The following is a 20,124-nucleotide window of genomic DNA, read 5'->3' as shown; positions in this document are numbered from 1 at the left end:
ATAGTGCCCCCTAGCTTCAAGAGGTTAAAACTGTTTGAATGATATCTGCGAGTATAACAGAACTCATATTGCAGGCAAAAACACGAGAAAAAATCCAACCAGGAAGTGGGAAATCTGAGGTTTGTAGTTTTTCAACTCATTGCCTATTGTATATACAGTGTCTATGGGGTCATTTTGCACTTCCTAAGGCTTCCACTAGATGTCAACAGTCTTAAGATCCTTGTTTGATGCTTCTACTGTGAAGGAGGGGGGAATGGGAGCTGAATGAGTCACAGGTCTGCCAGAGTGGCATGAGCTGGTCATGCGCGTTCACGTGAGAGTTAGCTTGCGCTCCATTGCATTTCTGAAGACAAAGGAATTCTCCGGTTGGAACATTATTGAAGATTTATGTTAAAAACATCCTAAAGATTGATTCTATACATCATTTGACATGTTTCTACGAACTGTAACGGAACTTTTTGACTTTGTCTGGGCCTAGTGATCACGCCTTATGAATTTGGATTACTGGACTAAACACATGAACAAAAACCATAGGTCAAATCATAACGTCAGTGATATTCAAGTCGGAAGGTCGTAGCTCTATAAAGAGGCACGAGTTCCTGAGTTGGAATTCCTAGTTGAATCTACATTTCTACCCCCCATGGACTTGAAACCCCCCACAAATTAAATTAATCCTCCTCTCCACAAAACCCCATAAAATGGCTTTAACCCTGTATAGCTATGGTTCAGCTAGGCAGTAGACTTGTATTTGGTGTGATGATCTTATTTGCTTTTTGGTAAAGTCATGTGCTCCGGTTCTTGTGTACACTGTAACAAGTACTTCGGAGATTTGTAATATCCAGTGGCCAAACTAAGTGAATATTTTTCAGGTAGTGGGTGCTGCCATCTTTGACTTTGTTTATTTGCATCTTATAGTGAATGGCATTCTGTGATTAGGGAGTTTTCGCTTGGAAACAAACACACATGGTTGCTCTTAACTTAGCTGACACGGATCTCTTTTCTAAACAATATTACATTTCTCCCTTGTGCTCACTAGAGATGTTGTACATTGTAAACAAGTCTAGCTGTTAAGTTGTTAATTTATGTATATTTTATTGTCAGGGCAACATGTTATTTAGATTGGTTTATGCAATGAGTTTGGGTGTAGATGTGTTCCATGTGTTGTTTATATGACGAAATTCGTATTTATCTTTTACAATAAAAAGGTGTAATTGAGGAATAAAGTTGTGAAGACCTTTATTCCCATCAGAACAAAACATTGTGTTGATGCTTTTCAGACAATGCTGTTTAGACATGTTTGTTTTATCATAGCTATGTTCTGTTGTTACTATTCCAATCACATATTTACGATGGTACGCTGCAGGGACCAGTCAACAATGATCAAATGTGATTGTATGCGTCAAAGGGTTAATAAATTATTCCCTTTCTTCTCCAGGAGAGGGCAGTGAATAACACTGTTCCAGAGTGATTCGTAAGGTAATGAACCTAATCCTTTAGCCACCTTACAGTAAATACCCAAACTTTTCCTCGGCAACACCACCATCCTGGTCCTTGGATCCCATTGGCCAAACCCATATTTATCTCTAACCCCTAGACAAAGGACATAGCAATTATTGCTTTAAAAGGCTGGCTCAAGATGTAAGTGGATGCACATACAAGGGATATGTTTGGTTTTAAAATCCACAAATTTCCTCTGTACTCATGTTTTTTTGGGGGGGGGGAATATAAATGAGAATCCAATTGGAAAGAGATGCACCACACAAATAGATGAAATTAGACATGTTTGATCAAGGGTCCTTACATGGCAGATGTGACAAATTATCCGCAATGTGATTGGTTTACCCCAAAATGTGCCTGCCTTAATGTGTTCAGATGCATTTTGCTTGACTCCCAAGCTTGTTGATCTTCTTTGTCAGGTGGTCAGACGAGTTCACCTCTCTCCGTTGATCCCTTTAGTCAGGTTAAGCTTCATAAAAGCTCTTGTAAGGAGCTTGGACAGAAGCCAAATAAGAGCCTTGTCCTGAGATCTAGTCTATGACTTCATCACGTAAGCTATAAGAACCTGAAATTACTAAGAACAGAAGGAATGGATCAGAGATTCACCAGTCCATAATATGAACTTTGATGATGACTTCTACACATTGATGGTTGACTTCTACACACACAATGTAAAGCACTTTGAAAGTTGCTGTATGAATTATATCTTTCATTGAGTATCATGACTCCCACTCATCAATACTCACAAGCAGACAAACACTCACTCTCTCGCTCTCCTAAGAGCAGTTTGCCAACCTCCTCTGGTCCAGTCTCATTTTGAGCTCAGACACCAGTGCTGCATTCACACTGTCAACTGGTCTGTTCCTGTTCCTCTTAGGCTTGATCTGTGCTACTGTGCCCAATACTGTCGGTACCACCCATTGTCTGTCCCCTGGCCTCCCCCCAGGGAGCAGTGGGGGAAGGGCAGGGGCATTGGGCGGTGGTGGTGGTGGCCAATGGCGTCCACTCACCATGCTCACATTGTGGTTTGGAGACCAATGGTGTCCAGTCACCACATTCATGTTGTGGTTTGGAGGCAGAGGGTGTCCGCTCGCTATGTTACAGTTGCTACAGTTGACCCCCACCATGACCTCTGGTTCTTGGATTAGGAGTTTCTCTCCAGAGTTCGGGAACTTGAAGGTCACGGGTGGATTGTTTCGCCTCCGGATGCGGCGGTGGGGCAGGATCCTGTTGGACTTTTTGTTGCGCATGAACATGATGGTGGAGATGAAGACTGTCACCACAACCATGAGACTAATGACACCAGCGATCATACCTAAGATGTGCAAAGGCTTGTCTCTACTCTGCACGAAAAAGGATGCCCAAGGGCCCCTGAGTTGAGTCTGTAAAAGAGCACAGAGAGACACAGTCATGTCCATTGGACTGAAATGGGAGACTGCAAGTATACATGGGAAAATCCTAGTTATTTATTACCTTACGTGGTTCTGTGTGTGTTGCTATTTGGCTATGGGAATGTGGGACAAAGTGTATTATAATACATTTAAACCACCACAGCCAAATCCGTACACGTGTTAAGCTAGCTAAACAGTGTGAAAACATTACACTACATTAGAATAACAAATCCCCAAATACGCCTACCGGAGCTTGGTCAGTGCTAACACAATCTGTCTGCAAAACGTGGATCTGCAAAATACTAATCTGAGTTTGTCTGGAATGATAATTCCTGTCCCATTGACTGTTTTTTTGATTGAGACAAGATCAGAAGGATTAGATGGGGCACCCATTATTAACTGAGACCATGCAGCGTCACAATTGCAAATGAAATGTTTTGAGTTTACAGTTCATCCATAACATTTATCATGGATTTCTATTTCATTTCAAAGGAGTGATCAAAATATTCTATTGTGCTCTTGTACTCTTTCACAGACACAAATCATGCACTATGGTACAATGACCAGCTACAAATACAGGTGTCCTTCTAAGACAACATATAAACAGTAAGAGTCTTAGTGTAATGTTATGGGGGGACACCAAGACTGCTGGATGATCTCAAGGCAAGCTTTGTTTATGGCATCATACAGGCCTCCGTATAATCTTTCTGATCTTGCCATGAGGTTGAACGCCAGACTTTTTCAAAGTGTTGCAGTAAATGAGGGTGGAAATGAGGACAGTCGTTGCAATGGCAAAGGTGACAACACTAAAACAAATCCCAAACACAGCTGCAGGATGCTTCTTGAGGCTCAGGAAGTAGGAGAAAAATCTGGATTTGACCTGAAAATACAAAATTGACATTTAGAGGAGTTTAGATAATTTAGGGAATAGTTTAGGCATGTTTCAAGGTGGAAACCTAAAAAAAACTAACAAACAGATATCTTGGGTTTGGATTACTGTGTTCAGTTGGATTGTTCTATTGAGCAGCTTGAACTATTTGTGATCACTATGGCCAAGAGTTTTCCTAAGCACGTGGTCTGACCAGGAAAATCTCTATGCCCTGGTTATTACATAGTTATAGCATATAGTGAGCGTGCGTGAGTCGGTTTGAGCTGTGTGTGGTTTTGTGTTTCCCAACTAGCTAGGGGGATAGCTAACTAGTGGGGATTTGATCAAACTAAAACCCATGGCTCAATGCCTCTGTCGCATTTCAACCTTTTATCTGAAAAAGACTGCTTCAAAACTTATTGGGTTACTCATGCAGTGAGCATCCCACTGGCTCACACATGAGGCTTCCAAAGATAGTATTAGCAGTATGCTTGGAATGAGGATATGTCGCATACGTCTAAATGTAAATTAGTGGAGGCCCCCTATCAGTTTTGGAGGCAGCAATACCTTTGCTAGCAAGGAGCGGTGCGGTAGCTAACTAAATCAAATGTACTTATATAGCCCTTCTTACATCAGCTGATATATCAAAGTGCTGTACAGAAACCCAGCCTAAAACCCCAAACAGCAAGCAATGAAGGTATAGAAGCACGGTGGCAAGGAAAAACTCCCTAGAAAGGCCAAAACCTAGGAAGAAACCTCGAGAGGAACCAGGCTATGAGGGGTGGCCAGTCCTGTTCTGGCTGTGCCAGGTGGAGATTATAACAGAACATGGCCAAGATGTTCAAATGTTCATAAATGACCAGCATGGTCAAATAATAATCATAGTAGTTGTCGAGGGTGCAACAAGGCAGCACCTCAGGAGTAAATGTCAGTTGGTTTTTCATAGCCGATCACTAACTAAGTGAATTGTTTCACCTGGCAGTTAGCCAACATTGTTAGCTAGATAGCTAAAGTATGTATGCATAGATGTTCTGTAAGTAAGCTAGCTAGCTGTTTCAATTTCAATTTTACAGATTGTAACATTATCCATTTCCCATGCACAATTATTGTTTTTACCAAAACAACCATTATGTCCCATTCATGACCAAAGCCATCAGATAGTGCAGCCACTATAGTGCATTACTTTTGCCCTACCAAGCCGCACTGTTTCTTGACACACTGCTCGCTTAACATGGAAGCCATCCGCACCATTGTGTCAGAGGAAACACCGTACATCTGGCTACCGAAGTAAGCCTGCCACAGGAGTCACTAGAGTGCAATGTCAAACCTCCCCTAACCCAGACGATGCTGGGACAATTGTGCGCCGCCTCATGGGTCTCCCGGTCTCGGCTGGCTGTGACACAGCCTGGGATCGAACCCAGGTCTGTAGTGATGCCTCTAGCTCTGCGCCACTGGAGGCCCATGGTGCACTGTTTGACTAAAAGCAACTATGCACCACTTTTGACCAGAGCCACTAGTGTGCCAGAGACAAGTCCTAACTTGAGACGTTTGTGCAAATCTCCCATTGCAATCTAAATCGCCATTAATAATGCATCATCTACACAAAACACTGAGTTACATATTCCAAGTTTATTTTCTTCCCTGTAAAATTAAATAGGTGTCATTGGAGATGTTCCCACTGTCTCTTACCGCCTCTGTGATGTCTATCTTGACCACCGTGGTGGTGCTGAAGGAGGGAGAGCCTCTGTCTTGGGCCTGGACCACCACAGACCAGGTACAGTCATTCTGTTTGGTGATGTTCTGGACGATGTCCATGGACTTGATGTAGGACTTGAGCTTGATCTCGCCCGTGTCTGCGTTGATGTCGAATATGTTTTCTGGGTCTGTCTTCATGATGGAGTACTCAATGACATTGTTGGGCCCCTCTGCATCGTCATCTTGCGCCTGTTGGCACATTACACATAAACCAGACACACGAGATACTGCTTTTCTCAATAGTGCTGGTAAATCTAAGTAAATCTACTTCCTTTGTGTTGTGTTGCATTGAGTTGAGTTAAATTGTGTTGTATTTAGATGTGTGTGGTTGCCATGAGGCAACCTAGGCAGAGACATAGAAATGAAATGAAATGAATAGAATGGATTGGGAAGCTCTAACCCTGGAAAGATTGACGTAACACAAGCAGTCATATTTAGCTAGCTCTCAGCTGACAGAAACCACAATATCAATTAGCTAATAACAATTACTATTACAATTCATCAAATCAAATTTATTTATATAGCCCTTCGTACATCAGCTGATATCTCAAAGTGCTGTACAGAAACCCAGCCTAAAACCCCAAACAGCAAGCAATGCAGGTGTAGAAGCACGGTGGCTAGGAAAAACTCCCTAGAAAGGCCAAAACCTAGGAAGAAACCTAGAGAGGAACCAGGCTATGTGGGGTGGCCAGTCCTCTTCTGGCTGTGCCGGGTGGAGATTATAACAGAACATGGCCAAGATGTTCAAATGTTCATAAATGACCAGCATGGTCGTATAATAATAAGGCAGAACAGTTGAAACTGGAGCAGCAGCACGGTCAGATGGACTGGGGACAGCAAGGAGTCATCATGTCAGGTAATCCTGGGGCATGGTCCTAATTCATCACATCACGTGAGCTCCCCTCTAAAAATCAAAGGTAATCCGACGATAGTAGATTGTGTGTGCCACCATGTTTGTTTTTTCACATCAAACAAAGATAAGAGAAGATGAGGAGTTTGGTCTGTTTGCAGTATGTATGTTGAAGTAAGTTCACGCGAAAGATGAGTATCTTTGGTCTGACAGACGTTTACGTGACACCCATAATGCATTGTCTAATGGCAATAAACATGGCGCCACACATTGCTGGCAATTAGCTTAGCTCATCATAATCAGTACAACCTTCAAAAAAAAGTATTTTACACACATCATAGGTGTCCATTACAATCCCTGCAATAATCGGAAGGCATTATTTCTCACTAGAACTTGAAAACATGTGAATAAAACTGTAAAAACATTATGCTCCATACATACATACTGTATGCTACAGTATAAACGACAACACAGAAACAACAGAAAATAAGGCACTTACTTTGATAGGAACGCACACATGTCCGAAGTTATTGTTTGTAAGGAAAACAACAATAAAGGCAATGTGAGGTCCAGCCAGAAAATGTGCCAGTTCATGACTGTGCAAATGTCTGCATACTTCATCTGTGAAAACACTGGGGAAGTGTTTCCTTGAAGAGAGACGTTTGTCTGGCTCTGTAAAGCCTCAAACATAAATAGTCACAACAGTGAAATGGGCTACTTCTATGTGAATTAATGAAGAGGCGGAACACACCTCGATTCAAACTGTTGTTAGAAAATACAACTTTGAAGAATTTGGGGGGGAAATTGGCAAGTTGAAACATAAATAATTAGCAGCCAGTGTGTGTTAACTGTCCTGTTGCGTAATGATAACATTTTGGAACAGTGAGTGCATTCTGACATTATGTGCACAAAACAACTCATGCTGGGGCGACCATTAGAGCTATTTGGAACTCAAACTTGAAAAGGTTAATTTAAGGGGGAAATTCACCTTCAAATATTTTGTGCAACTGACTTAAACTTAAGGAAACTTTAAGGGAAAACATAAGGGGGAAAATATCTTGTTTTTTGAAACCGGGCCCAGATCCTGAGGTGGGTGAGACATGCACGTTGCTACTTCAATCTGTGCTTCAATTAACTCAACCGACATAAAAAAAATACACTGCTCAAAAAAATAAAGGGAACACTAAAATAACACATCCTAGATCTGAATGAATGAAATATTCTTAAATACTTTTTTCTTTACATAGTTGTATGTGCTGACAACAAAATCACACAAAAATGATCAATGGAAATCAAATTGATCAACCCATTGAGGTCTGGATTTGGAGTCACACTCAAAATTAAAGTGGAAAACCATACTACAGGCTGATCCAACTTTGATGTAATGTCCTTAAAACAAGTCAAAATGAGGTTCAGTAGTGTGTGTGGCCTCCACATGCCTGTATGACCTCCCTACAATGCCTGGGCATGCTCCTGGACAAGGTGATTACTGAGACTGAGCGTGTTGATGTCATTTCCGGTCACAACTTGCAGACTTGTTTTCGAGTTGCTGTGCGTTTTTGTTGCCGACCTATTTTGCTACATGACAACTTTACGGTTTTTACTTTTTAATTACCGTTTATATATATATTTTTTTCTCAACGTTTTCACTCTGGACGCTTTATCTGGACACGATTCGTCAGGACCTCCAACAGCCGAAGCTAAGTAGTAACATTAACATGATGCCTTCTAATTGCAGTCGCTGTACTCGCCTTACGGCGAGGATAGCTGTGCTATAAGCCCAGCTTCAGACGCAATTGTTAGGCAAGGGTAATTTCAATGTAGGAAAGGATGAAACAGCGTCTGTGTCACCAGTAAGTACAGATAGTAGTATAAATCCCCTGGCACAGTCCCCGCAGCCGGACAACTTTCTCACGGTTTCTGGAAGGAAATGCTGTAGGAACGCTCAACCGGTGTCGCTCATTCAGCCGACAGAAACTTTCAACCGGTTTTCCCCATTAAGCAGCGAGTCGGAGGCCGAGTCTTCTCTGGTCTCTACTCCTCTCGTTACGGGGTCTGAGACGCCGAAGCTTCCCACCATTAGCTCTGACAAATTGAAAACTCTAGTCATTGGCGACTCCATTACCCGCAGTATTAGACTTAAAACGAATCATCCAGCGATCATACACTGTTTACCAGGGGGCAGGGCTACCGACGTTAAGGCTAATCTGAAAATGGTGCTGGCTAAAGCTAAAACTGGCGAGTGGAGAGTATAGAGATATTGTTATCCACGTCGGCACCAACGATGTTAGGATGAAACCGTCAGAGATCACCAAGTGCAACATAGCTTCTGAGTGTAAATCAGCTAGAAAGATGTGTCGGCATCGAGTAATTGTCTCAGGCCCCCTCCCAGTTAGGGGGAGTGATGAGCTCTACAGCAGAGTCTCACAACTCAATCACTGGTTGAAAACTGTTTTCTGCCCCTCCCAAAAGATAGAATATGTAGATAATTGGCCCCCTTTCTGGGACCCCACAAACAGGACCAAGCCTGACCTGCTGGGGAGTGACGGACTCCATCCTAGCTGGAGGGGTGCTCTCATCTTATCTACCAACATAGACAGGGCTCTAACTCCTCTAGCTCCACAATGAAATAGGGTGCAGGCCAGGCAGCAGGCTGTTAGCCAGCCTGCCAGCATAGTAGAGTCTGCCACTAGCACAGTCAGTGTAGTCAGCTCAGCTATCACCATTGAAACCGTGTCTGTGCCTCGACCTAGGTTGGGCAAAACTAAACATGGCGGTGTTCGCCTTAGCAATCTCACTAGGATAAAGACCACCTCCATTCCTGTCATTATTGAAAGAGATCATGATACCTCACATCTCAAAATAGGGCTACTTAATGTTAGATCCCTTACTTCAAAGGCAATTATAGTCAATGAACTAATCACTGATCATAATCTTGATGTGATTGGCCTGACTGAAACATGGCTTAAGCCTGATGAATTTACGGTGTTAAATGAGGCCTCACCTCCTGGCTACACTAGTGACCATATCCCCCGTGCATCCCGCAAAGGCGGAGGTGTTGCTAACATTTACGATAGCAAATTTAAATTTACAAAAAAAAAAAAGACGTTTTCGTCTTTTGAGCGTATAGTCATGAAATCTATGCAGCCTACTCAATCACTTTTTATAGCTACTGTTTACAGGCCTCCTGGGCCATATACAGCGTTTCTCACTGAGTTCCCTGAATTCCTATCGGACCTTGTAGTCATAGCAGATAATATTCTAATCTTTGGTGACTTTAATATTCACATGGAAAAGTCCACAGACCCACTCCAAAAGGCTTTCGGAGCCATCATCGACTCAGTGGGTTTTGTCCAACATGTCTCTGGACCCACTCACTGTCAGTCATACGCTGGACCTAGTTTTGTCTCATGGAATAAAATGTTGTGGATCTTAATGTTTTTCCTCATAATCCTGGACTATCGGACCACCATTTTATTACGTTTGCAATTGCAACAAATAATCTGCTCAGACCCCAACCAAGGAACATCAAAAGTCGTGCTATAAATTCACAGACAACACAAAGATTCCTTGATGTCCTTCCAGATTCCCTCTGTCTACCCAAGGACACCAGAGGACAAAAATCAGTTAACCACCTAACTGAGGAACTCAATTTAACCTTGCGCAATACCCTAGATGCAGTTGCACCCGTAAAAACAAAAAACATTTGTCATAAGAAACTAGCTCCCTGGTACACAGAAAATACCCGAGCTCTGAAGCAAGCTTCCAGAAAATAGGAACGGAAATGGCGCCACACCAAACTGGAAGTCTTCCGACTAGCTTGGAAAGACAGTACCGAAGAGCCCTTACTGCTGCTCGATCATCCTATTTTTCTAACTTAATTGAAAATAAGAACAATCCGAAATTCCTTTTTGATACTGTCGCAAAGCTAACTAAAAAGCAGCATTCCCCAAGAGAGGATGACTTTCACTTTAGCAGTGATGAATTCATGAACTTCTTTGAGGAAAAGATTCTGATTATTAGAAAGCAAATTACGGACTCCTCTTTAAATCTGCGTATTCCTTCAAAGCTCAGTTGTCCTGAGTCTGCACAACTCTCCCAGGACCTAGGATCAAGAGAGACGCTCAAGTGTTTTAGTAATATATCTCTTGACACAATGATGAAAATAATCATGGCCTCTAAACCTTCAAGCTGCATACTGGACCCTATTCCAACTAAACTACTGAAAGAGCTGCTTCCTGTGCTTGGCCCTCCTATGTTGAGCATAATAAACGGCTCTCTATCCACCGGATGTGTACCAAACTCACTAAAAGTGGCAGTAATAAAGCCTCTTGAAATAGCCAAACCTTGACCCAGAAAATATAAAAAACTATCGGCCTATATCGAATCTTCCATTCCTCTCAAAAATTTTAGAAAAGGCTGTTGCGCAGCAACTTACTGCCTTCCTGAAGACAAACAATGTATGCGAAATGCTTCAGTCTGGTTTTAGACCCCATCATAGCACTGAGACGGCACTTGTGAAGGTGGTAAATGACATTTTAATGGCATCGGACCGAGGCTCTACATCTGTCCTCGTGCTCCTAGACCTTAGTGCTGCTTTTGATACCATCGATCACCACATTCTTTTGGAGAGATTGGAAACCCAAATTGGTCTACACGGACAAGTTCTGGCCTGGTTTAGATCTTATCTGTCGGAAAGATATCAGTTTGTCTCTGTGAATGGTTTGTCCTCTGACAAATCAACTGTAAATGTCAGTGTTCCTCAAGGTTCCGTTTTAGGACCACTATTGTTATCACTATATATTTTACCTCTTGGGGATGTTATTCGAAAACATAATGTTAACTTTCACTGCTATGCGGATGACACAGCTGTACATTTCAATGAAACATGGTGAAGCCCCAAAATTGCCCTTGCTAGAAGCATGCGTTTCAGACATAAGGAAGTGGATGGCTGCAAACTTTCTACTTTTAAACTCGAACAAAACAGAGATGCTTGTTCTAGGTCCCAAGAAACAAAGAGATCTTCTGTTGAATCTGACAATTAATCTTAATGGTTGTACAGTCGTCTCAAATAAAACTGTGAAGGACCTCGGCGTTACTCTGGACCCTGATCTCTCTTTTGAAGAACATATCAAGACCATTTCAAGGACAGCTTTTTTCCATCTACGTAACATTGCAAAAATCAGAAACTTTGTCCAAAAATGATGCAGAAAAATTAATCCATGCTTTTGTCACTTCTAGGTTAGACTACTGCAATGCTCTACTTTCCGGCTACCTGGATAAAGCACTAAATAAACTTCAGTTGGTGCTAAATACGGCTGCTAGAATCCTGACTAGAACCAAAAAATGTGATCATATTACTCCAGTGCTAGCCTCTCTACACTGGCTTCCTGTCAAAGCAAGGGCTGATTTCAAGGTTTTACTGCTAACCTACAAAGCATTACATGGGCTTGCTCCTACCTATCTCTGATTTGGTCCTGCCGTACATACCTACACGTACGCTACGGTCACAATCCCACTGGGATTCTCTGCCTCTAACCCTATTACAGGGGCTGAGTCACTGGCTTACTGGGGCTCTCTCATGCCGTCCCTGGAAGGGGTGCGTCACCTGAGTGGGTTGATTCACTGATGTGGTCATCCTGTCTGGGTTGGCGCCCCCCCTTGGGTTGTGCCATGGCGGAGATCTTTGTGGGCTATACTCAGCCTTGTCTCAGGATGGTAAGTTGGTGGTTGAAGATATCCCCCTAGTGGTGTGGGGGCTGTGCTTTGGCAAAGTGGGTGGGGTTATATCCTTCCTGTTTGGCCCTGTCCGGGGGTGTCCTCGGATGGGGCCACAGTGTCTCCTGACCCCTCCTGTCTCAGCCTCCAGTATTTATGCTGCAGTAGTTTGTGTGTCGGGGGGCTAGGGTCAGTTTGTTATATCTCCTGTCCTATTCGGTGTCCTGTGTGAATCTAAGTGTGTGTTCTCTAATTCTCTCCTCTTTCTTTCTCTCGGAGGACCTGAGCCCTAGGACCATGCCCCAGGACTACCTGACATGACTCCTTGCTGTCCCCAGTCCATCTGACCGTGCTGCTGCTCCAGTTTCAACTGTTCTGCCTTATTATTATACGACCATGCTGGTCATTTATGAACATTTGAACATCTTGGCCATGTTCTGTTATAATCTCTACCCGGCACAGCCAGAAGAGGACTGGCCAACCCACATAGCCTGGTTCCTCTCTAGGTTTCTTCCTAGGTTTTGGCCTTTCTAGGGAGTTTTTCCTAGCCACCGTGCTTCTACACCTGCATTGCTTGCTGTTTGGGGTTTTAGGCTGGGTTTCTGTACAGCACTTTGAGATATCAGCTGATGTACGAAGGGCTATATAAATAAATTTGATGAATTTGATGAGGTGGCGGATGGTCTCCTCAGGGATCTCCTCCCAGACCCGGACTAAAGCATCCGCCAACTCCTGGACAGTCTGTGGTGCAACGTGGCGTTGGAGGATGGAGCGAGACATGATGTCCCAGATGTGCTCAATTGGATTCAGGTCTGGGGAACGGGCGGGCCAGTCCACAGCATCAATGCCTCCGTCTTGCAGGAACTGCTGACACACTCCAGCCACATGAGGTCTAGCATTGTCTTGCATTAGGAGGAACCCAGGGCCAACCACACCAGCATATGGTCTCACAAGGGGTCTGAGGATCTAATCTCGTTACCTAATGGCAGTCAGGCTACCTCTGGTGAGCACATGGAGGGCTGTGCGGCCCCCCAAAGAAATGCCACCCCACACCATGACTGACCCACCACCAAACCGGTCATGCTGGAGGATGTTGCAGGCAGCAGAACGTTCTCTACGGCGTCTCCAGACTCTGTCACATCTGCTCAGTGTGAACCTGCTTTCATCTGTGAAGAGCACAGGGTGCCAGTGGCAAATTTGCCACTCTTGGTGTTCTCTGGCAAATGAAAAACGTCCTGCACGGTGTTGGGCTGTAAGCCCAACCCCCACCTGTGGACGTCGGGCCCTCATACCACCCTCATGGAGTCTGTTTCTGACCGTTTGAGCAGACACATGCACATTTGTGGCCTGCAGGAGGTCATTTTGCAGGGCTCTGGCAGTGCTCCTCCTTGCACAAAGGCGGAGGTAGCGGTCCTGCTGCTGGGTTGTTGCCCTCCTACGTGCGGCTTCCTCCATGTCTCCTGATGTACTGGCCTGTCTCCTGGTAGCGCCTCCATGCTCTGGACACTACGCTAACAGACACAGCAAACCTTCTTGCCACAGCTCGCATTGTGCCATCCTGGATGAGCTGCACTACCTGAGCCACTTGTGTGGGTTGTAGACTCCGTCTCATGCTACCACTAGAGTGAACACACCGCCAGCATTCAAAAGTGACCAAAACATCAGCCAGGAAGCATAGGAACTGAGAAATGGTCTGTGGTCACCACCTGCAGAACCACTCCTTTATTAGGGGTGTCTTGCTAATTGCCTATAATTTCCACCTGTTGTCTATTCCATTTGCACAACAGCATACAGAATTTATTGTCAATCAGTGTTGCTTCCTAAGTGGACAGTTTGATTTCACAGAAGTGTGATTGACTTGGAGTTACATGGTGTTGTTTAAGAGTTCCTTTTATTTTTTTGAGCAGTGTACATTCCATTGCATGAGTCACATCAGTTAGCATCATTTGAAATAACATTCTACATGACCATGTCAATCCAGCATTAGTTGATAGAACATGCAAAATTAGTGGAAATTATTGCATCATAATACCTGGCAGCCATTGCGAATGTACCCATGACTTTACCAGTCAAATTGCCTCAGTTAGCTCTACTAATGTAGACAATTTTTTCCGGTTTGATGTTAATGCGAGTGTAGTGAAATGCTCGTGCTTCTAGTTACGAAATTGCAGTAATATCTAACAAGTAATCTAAAAATTCCAGAACTACCTAATACACACAAATTCAAAGGGATGGAATAAGAATATGTACATACAAATATACGGATGGGCGATGACCGAATGACATAGGCACGATGCAATAGATGGTATAAAATACAGTATATACATGAGATGAGTAATGTAAGATATGTAAACATTACTAAAGTCACTAGTGATCAATTTATTAAAGTGGTCAATGATTTTGAGTCTTATATAGACAGCAGCCTGTCTGTGTTAGTGATGGCTGTTTAACAGTCTGATTGCCTTGATAGAAGTTGTTTTTTAGTATCTCGGTCCCAGCTTTGATGCACCTGTACTGACCTCACCTTCTGGATGATAGCGGGGTGAACAGGCAGTGGCTCGGGTGGTTATGGTCTTTCATTATCTTTTTTAATATTCACATGGAAAAGTCCACAGACCCACTCCAAAAGGCTTTCGGAGCCATCATCGACTCAGTGGGTTTTGTCCAACATGTCTCTGGACCCACTCACTGTCACAGTCATACTCTGGACCTAGTTTTGTCCCATGGAATAAATGTGGTGGATCTTAATGTTTTTCCTCATAATCCTGGACTATCGGACCACCATTTTATTACGTTTGCAATTGCAACAAATAATCTGCTTAGACCCCAACCAAGGAACATCAAAAGTCGTGCTATAAATTCACAGACAACACAAAGATTTCTTGATGCCCTTCCAGACTCCCTCTGCCTACCCAAGGACGCCAGAGGACAAAAATCAGTTAACCACCTAACTGAGGATCTCAATTTAACCTTGCGCAATACCCTAGATGCAGTTGCACCCCTAAAAACAAAAAAAATGTCTCATAAGAAACTAGCTCCCTGGTACACAGAAAATACCCGAGCTCTGAAGCAAGCTTCCAGAAAATTGGAACGGAAATGGCGCCACACCAAACTGGAAGTCTTCCGACTAGCTTGGAAGGACGGTACCGTGCAGTACCGTAGAGCCCTTACTGCTGCTCGATCATCCTATTTTTCTAACTTAATTGAGGAAAATAAGAACAATACGAAATTCCTTTTTAATACTGTCGCAAAGCTAACTAAAAAGCAGCATTCCCCAAGAGAGGATGACTTTCACTTTAGCAGTGATAAATTCATGAACTTCTTTGAGGAAAAGATTATGATTATTAGAAAGCAAATTACGGACTCCTCTTTAAACCTGCGTATTCCTCCAAACCTCAGTTGTCCTGAGTCTGCACAACTCTGCCAGGACCTAGGATCAAGAGAGACGCTCAAGTGTTTTACTACTATATCTCTTGACACAATGATGAAAATAATCATGGCCTCTAAACCTTCAAGCTGCATACTGGACCCTATTCCAACTAAACTACTGAAAGAGCTGCTTCCTGTGCTTGGCCCTCCTATGTTGAGCATAATAAACGGCTCTCTATCCACTGGATGTGTACCAAACTCACTAAAAGTGGCAGTAATAAAGCCTCTTGAAAAAGCCAAACCTTGACCCAGAAAATATAAAAAACTATCGGCCTATATCGAATCTTCCATTCCTCTCAAAAATTTTAGAGAAGGCTGTTGCGCAGCAACTCACTGCCTTCCTGAAGACAAACAATGTATACGAAATGCTTCAGTCTGGTTTTAGACCCCATCATAGCACTGAGACGGCACTTGTGAAGGTGGTAAATGACATTTTAATGGCATCGGACCGAGGCTCTGCATCTGTCCTCGTGCTCCTAGACCTTAGTGCTGCTTTTGATACCATCGATCACCACATTCTTTTGGAGAGATTGGAAACCCAAATTGGTCTACACGGACATGTTCTGGCCTGGTTTAGATCTTATCTGTCGGAAAGATATCAGTTTGTCTCTGTGAATGGTTTGTCCTCTGACAAATCAACTGTAAATTTCAGTGTTCCTCAAGGTTCCGTTTTAGGACCACTATTGTTTTCACTATATATTTTACCTCTTGGGGATGTTATTCGAAAACATAATGTTAACTTTCACTGCTATGCGGATGACACACAGCTGTACATTTCAATGAAACATGGTGAAGCCTCAAAATTGCCCTCGCTAGAAGCATGTGTTTCAGACATAAGGAAGTGGATGGCTGCAAACTTTCTACTATTAAACTCGGACAAAACAGAGATGCTTGTTCTAGGTCCCAAGAAACAAAGAGATCTTCTGTTGAATCTGACAATTAATCTTAATGGTTGTACAGTCGTCTCAAATAAAACTGTTAAAGACCTCGGCGTTACTCTGGACCCTGATCTCTCTTTTGAAGAACATATCAAGACCATTTCGAGGACAGCTTTTTTCCATCTACGTAACATTGCAAAAATCAGAAACTTTCTGTCCAAAAATGATGCAGACAAATTAATCCATGCTTTTGTCACTTCTAGGTTAGACTACTGCAATGCTCTATTTTCCGGCTACCCGGATAAAGCACTAAATAAACTTCAGTTAGTGCTAAATACGGCTGCTAGAATCCTGACTAGAACCAAAAAATTTGATCATATTACTCCAGTGCTAGCCTCTCTACACTGGCTTCCTGTCAAAGCAAGGGCTGATTTCAAGGTTTTACTGCTAACCTACAAAGCATTACATGGGCTTGCTCCTACCTATCTCTCTGATTTGGTCCTGCCGTACATACCTACACGTACGCTACGGTCACAAGACGCAGGCCTCCTAATTGTCCCTAGAATTTCTAAGCAAACAGCTGGAGGCAGGGCTTTCTCCTATAGAGCTACATTTTTATGGAACGGTCTGCCTACCCATGTCAGAGACGCAAACTCGGTCTCAACCTTTAAGTCTTTACTGAAGACTCATCTCTTCAGTGGGTCATATGATTGAGTGTAGTCTGGCCCAGGAGTGGGAAGGTGAACGGAAAGGCTCTGGAGCAACGGACCACCCTTGCTGTCTCTGCCTGGCCGGTTCCCCTCTTTCCACTGGGATTCTCTGCCTCTAACCCTATTACAGGGGCTGAGTCACTGGCTTGCTGGGGCTCTCTCATGCCGTCCCTGGAGGGGGTGCGTCACCTGAGTGGGTTGATTCACTGTTGTGGTCATCCTGTCTGGGTTGGCGCCCCCCCCCCCCCCCCATGGGTTGTGCCGTGGCGGAGATCTTTGTGGGCTATACTCAGCCTTGTCTCAGGATGGTAAGTTGGTGGTTGAAGATATCCCTCTAGTGGTGTGGGGGCTGTGCTTTGGCAAAGTGGGTGGGGTTATATCCTTCCTGTTTGGCCCTGTCCGGGGGTGTCCTCGGATGGGGCCACAGAGTCTCCTGACCCCTCCTGTCTCAGCCTCCAGTATTTATGCTGCAGTAGTTTATGTGTCGGGGGGCTGGGGTCAGTTTGTTATATCTGGAGGACTTCTCCTGTCCTATTCGGTGTCCTGTGTGAATCTAAGTGTGCGTTCTCTAATTCTCTCCTTCTCTCTTTCTTTCTCTCTCTCGGAGGACCTGAGCCCTAGGACCATGCCCCAGGACTACCTGACATGATGACTCCTTGCTGTCCCCAGTCCACCTGGCCATGCTGCTGTTCCAGTTTCAACTGACCTGAGCCCTAGGACCATGCCCCAGGACTACCTGACATGATGACTCCTTGCTGTCCCCAGTCCACCTGGCCATGCTGCTGCTCCAGTTTCAACTTCCACCTGACTGTGCTGCTGCTCCAGTTTCAACTGTTCTGCCTTATTATTATTCGACCATGCTGGTCATTTATGAACATTTGAACATCTTGGCCATGTTCTGTTATAATCTCCACCCGGCACAGCCAGAAGAGGACTGGCCACCCCACATAGCCTGGTTCCTCTCTAGGTTTCTTCCTAGGTATTGGCCTTTCTAGGGAGTTTTTCCTAGCCACCGTGCTTCTACACCTGCATTGCTTGCTGTTTGGGGTTTTAGGCTGGGTTTCTGTACAGCACTTTGAGATATCAGCTGATGTACGAAGGGCTATATAAATACATTTGATTTGATTTGATAGTTAATGCCTAACGTTAAGAAATTGGAGTTAATGCCTGAACTTAACCCTAACAATTCTCAGTTAACGCCTAATCTTAACCTTCAACACTTCGAAATTTGACATTTGAGAAACATGGATGATTGTCTAATTCTGATGTGAGACTGAGAGCTGGTAGAATTACAATGTGCATCTCTCGTTGTGCCTATTATATATTATAATGTCAAGTTTTTTTTGCATTCAAAAGGGAGCCCAGTTTATAACATGTAGTACAGTTTAACAGGTGAACAGGCAGTTGAAGTGTGTAGGCAACCACTTTAAGTAGGTCTACTGTCTAAAAAAAATTCTGAGTAGACAATATTTCAGAATTTGCGGGCAGTGCAGCTTAGCCTATTTAGGGTCGGGAAAAAGTAACTACAAAACATTATGGAATTCAAACTATCTGTTTACAGGTCCACAACCATGTGCAATTGTTTTTGTATTTCAGACACGTTTAGATACAGCTAATGTCACTACAATAGAAAACATTCTGACAAGCCCTTCAAAGAGATTTGATCATGTTCACCATGCATTGCTATGTCCTTAGATACTGTCTTGGCCTAATTCCAATGCTTCCACAGTATACAGCAAATAAGGAAGTTATTGTAACCATAAAAGGTGAATGATGGGAGTTTCAGGCGGAGTTGTAATGCTCATTCACACGTGCACAATTTCACAACAGATCTGACATATAATGGAAAACATGCGTTTATAAACCTCAATGTTTTTCTGAAGTGGCACATGCAGATATTTAGCGTTAAATTTATGCAATGGTTATGAATGAGGCCCCTGGGCCTGTCACTACATGACTGATGCTTCTCCCTCCCTGTACCATCAATGCTCCCTTTTCTCAAGCTTTCTGAACTCCCTCAACACCTGATCAGCTGTGGAAGACCATCGCCTAGACCTGCCAGAGCCCTACATTTGTTTTTGTTTTGCATTAGTGTCTTAGAGATTCTCGATGTAATGACAAGTGCTATGTAAAATAATTATATTATTATTGTCCACAGAAATGCATGAAAGCATGGCTTTGGACTTTTTCTTGTAATTGCTACAAACGAATCAACCTTTGCCATACCCCAAAGATAAATCTTCTCAAAACTGGAAGTTAGAATGCAACACAAACCTCTATCTTCACCAGCGCTCCTATGATCATGGTCTTCTCCAGGAAGTTCTCATTAAACTCTGGCGGGTGATCATTGAGGTCCAGCACTGTCACAAATACCTCGGCCAGGCTGTACTTGCCCTCTGCGTCCTCTGCTTTGACATAGAAATTATACTTGGACTTCACCTCCGCGTCCAGGCTGGCCCACGGCTGGGTGTAGATGATGCCGGATGCTGAATGAATCAGAAACCTGGGGAGGGGTAAGATATTGGGTGTTTTTTCATTTATAAAATAATTGACAACTGTCTTCTGGGTCATTATTTAATTATGGTTGAGGAACATGATATAAACAACATTGAAAAAACTAATCTATTTCAAACTTAAAAAATGGGATATAAAATATTATGAATGTTTACAGTACATTACAATTACAATGTAACAAAAATTGTCAGCAGGGTAACTCATTTTAAATTGAAACAGCTAAGATTTTTGTAACTAACTCACTGTATAAAGTAATCTGAAATTGGAGATCATGAAACGTGTAATAACTTGAAATAAACTGGGGGGGGGAAAAAAAAAAAATTCGGAACATACACACACATATGACCAAAAGTATGTGAAAACCTGCTTGTCAAACATCTCATTCAGAAATCGTGGCCATTAAAAGAGCGCCCCCTATATCCAAGAAGTTAATGTGGGGTTGGCCCCCATTTTGCTGCTATAACAGCCTACACTCTTCTGGGAAGGCTTTCCACTAAGTGTTGAAACATTGCTG

The 20,124-nt window shown here is 43.3% G+C and overlaps 1 protein-coding gene across 3 annotated transcripts in view; it reads right to left on the bottom strand.

Annotated features, from left to right (window-relative positions):
* Positions 1–372: 372 nt before the first annotated feature.
* LOC109869945 (cadherin-related family member 1) overlaps positions 373–20,124 on the bottom strand; it is a 150,570-nt gene continuing 130,818 nt past the window's right edge. For 2 of the 3 annotated variants that reach the window (XM_031805225.1, XM_020460268.2), the window contains 3 exons: positions 19,371–19,599; positions 5,446–5,700; positions 373–2,879 (listed from right to left, as the gene is read on the bottom strand). In XM_031805225.1, the coding sequence (XP_031661085.1) occupies positions 2,274–2,879; positions 5,446–5,700; positions 19,371–19,599 (1,090 nt within the window). In that variant the 3' untranslated portion in view covers positions 373–2,273. Of the gene's footprint in view, positions 3,769–5,445; positions 5,701–19,370; positions 19,600–20,124 lie in introns of all 3 variants that reach the window. The other variant, XM_031805226.1, reaches the window with a different exon arrangement.

Source organism: Oncorhynchus kisutch, linkage group LG25 (genome assembly GCF_002021735.2).
Source record: "Oncorhynchus kisutch isolate 150728-3 linkage group LG25, Okis_V2, whole genome shotgun sequence".
In the NCBI taxonomy this organism is placed as follows: domain Eukaryota; kingdom Metazoa; phylum Chordata; class Actinopteri; order Salmoniformes; family Salmonidae; genus Oncorhynchus; species Oncorhynchus kisutch.
This window is presented reverse-complemented; position numbering and strand designations above follow the sequence as displayed.